Genomic DNA, 2139 nt, shown 5'->3' on the forward strand with positions numbered 1-2139 from the left:
CCAAATCCCCCCGCCCCAGGGGCTCCAGCAGCCCCCAGCTCAGGGACACCTGACCCCACACCATCCTCCCCCACAGCCGTGAGGAATCAGTGGTTAAACATTTCAGAATTAAAAGCCAAAGCTTGGCCCCAAATCCCTCCCTAAAACCTAAATGGACACCTAATGCAGCCGAGCGCCCTAATCCTGCCCGGCCGTGACGGCAGCCCCGGCCCGGGCCCCGCTCCCTAATCCCCCGCGGCCGCATCCAGCCCCGAGCCGGCCGCGCTCCCGGGCATTGTTGTTCCCTGGAGGGATGCCCGGAGCGCAGCCCGGCCCTCCGTAAGGCATCGCTGGGCAGGAAACAGGAGCTGGCGACGCCTTTCCCTCCTGGGAACAGCTCTGGATGGGACCCCCGAGGCTGGGGGGGCTGCGGGGTTCGCTCTGCCTGGGGGTGCCAAGCCCCCCTCGGGCTCCGCTGTCGCGCCCCCCGGGGTGGGGTGATGCTGTCCCCGCTGTCCCCGCCGTCCCCGCGGTGGCCGAGCAGGGAGCAGCCGGGTCACACGGCGGTGGGGAGGGAAGATTTGCACAATAAACCTCTCGCCGCGGTGCGAGAGCAGCTGAGCGAAGCAGATGGATCGGGAGAGAGGATAAAGCTCAGGCCGGAGGGAGGGACGCGGGGCCCGGGCAGCCCGGGGGGTGGTTGGGTGCGGGGTACCCCGGTCCTGGCGGGGTGCGGGGTGCCCGGGGCCGGTACCTGGCTGCTGTTGAGGTCACAGCGATGCGTGTCCGAGAACCAGCCCGGCCCGCTGGAGCACTGGTCGATGGCCACATCCCGCAGCTCCACGTCCACCCGCACGACCCCCCTGTGACCAGGGACGGGGTCAGGGCAGGGGGTGGCGTGGGGCATCCCTGTCCCCCCACCCGTGACCCCAACCCGAGCCCCAGCGCTGTCTCTGGGCCAGCCGCGGTGGAGCTGGGGCACAGGGGGGGACAATGACAGCGGTCAGCGATGTCCCCAGAGCCCCGGACAGGGGACAGCTGTCCCTCGGAGCCGTGTCTGGGCTGGCTGGAGCCGGGGCACGGGCAGAGGCAGCCTGGTGTGTGAATTCTGCCCCTCGAGAGGGGTTTTAATGCAACCCATCGGGAAATGGGGGCCGCCGGGGCGCCCCCCACGTGCCCCGCGGGACCAGCGCTGTCCCCTGGGGTCTGCAAAGGGGACACGGATTTCCCCTTGGAAATGGGGCCGTGTCCCCGCTCGGGGACTCCTGTCCTCCCCAGCGCGGTCCCCCTCGCGCAGTGGGGACCCCCCCAATCCCGGGGACACCCCCAGCTCCCAGGAGAGGTCCCCGCCCGGCTCACCCACCCCAGCGCGGCAGTGTCAGCAGGGTGGCAGCGCAACGTGGGCAGCACAGGGGACACCGAGAGGGGACAGGGATCACCCCCGTGCCTGGAGATGTGTAAAAACACCCGCAGGCACACGCAGGGGACACGGGACTGGGGACACCCCGAGCTGGGTGACACCTCCAGCTTCACCCCCAGCACGCACACACAGCCCCCCAAACCCGCCCTCCGCTTACTTGAACTCGGGGCTGAGGTCCGGCTTGAGCCCGTAGAAGGCGGAGGAGAGCGTGACCGCCCAGGCGGGCAGGAACCGGCCCTCGCGGCACTCCAGGAACGGCGGGGACCAGCGCACGTGGCCCGGGTCCCCCACGTAGCTGTCCCCCCGCTGCCACTTGGGGGTCTCCAGGCTGCGCAGGTCATTGCTGAGCACCCGCTTGCGGAGCCCCGGCGCCCGCTGCGACTTGAGCGCGTTGAACCACTCGTTGTCCCAGCTGAGGTTGCCCAGGCTGGGAGCGGAGTTGGAAACGTCCTGCAGCAGGATCTGACCGTCCCCCTTGGTGGCCTGCAGCATCAGCCGGGGCTTGGGGGCCAGCGGGTGGGCGTCGAGGGCCAGCACCGCCCTGCGCACCCACGGGTGCCCCTCGGCCAGGCTGCGGACCAGCGCCTGGTACCACTCCACGTCCTCGGCCACGCTGGCCTCGCGGATGTCGTTGGTCTGGAAGAGCATGTTGAGGAAGTTGGCGGCGTGGGCCAGCGCCTCGGGGGCGGCTCGCAGGGCTGCCCGCAGCGCCGGGGGTGGCCCGGCCCCGGGGGCTCCGG

At 70.7% G+C, this 2139-nt stretch overlaps 1 protein-coding gene across 1 annotated transcript in view; it reads right to left on the bottom strand.

Moving 5' to 3' along the window:
• The window catches only part of GPR179 (G protein-coupled receptor 179), a 15404-nt gene that overhangs the window by 9932 nt on the left and 3333 nt on the right, over positions 1-2139 (bottom strand). Inside the window, exons 2-4 of the mRNA XM_033520008.1 lie at positions 1557-2133; positions 734-842; positions 440-596 (exon numbers count right to left, since the gene is read on the bottom strand). Coding sequence (XP_033375899.1) covers positions 440-596; positions 734-842; positions 1557-2133 — 843 coding nt within the window. The remainder of the gene's footprint in view (positions 1-439; positions 597-733; positions 843-1556; positions 2134-2139) is intronic.

Source organism: Parus major, chromosome 27 (assembly GCF_001522545.3).
Source record: "Parus major isolate Abel chromosome 27, Parus_major1.1, whole genome shotgun sequence".
NCBI classification, from domain to species: Eukaryota; Metazoa; Chordata; class Aves; order Passeriformes; family Paridae; genus Parus; species Parus major.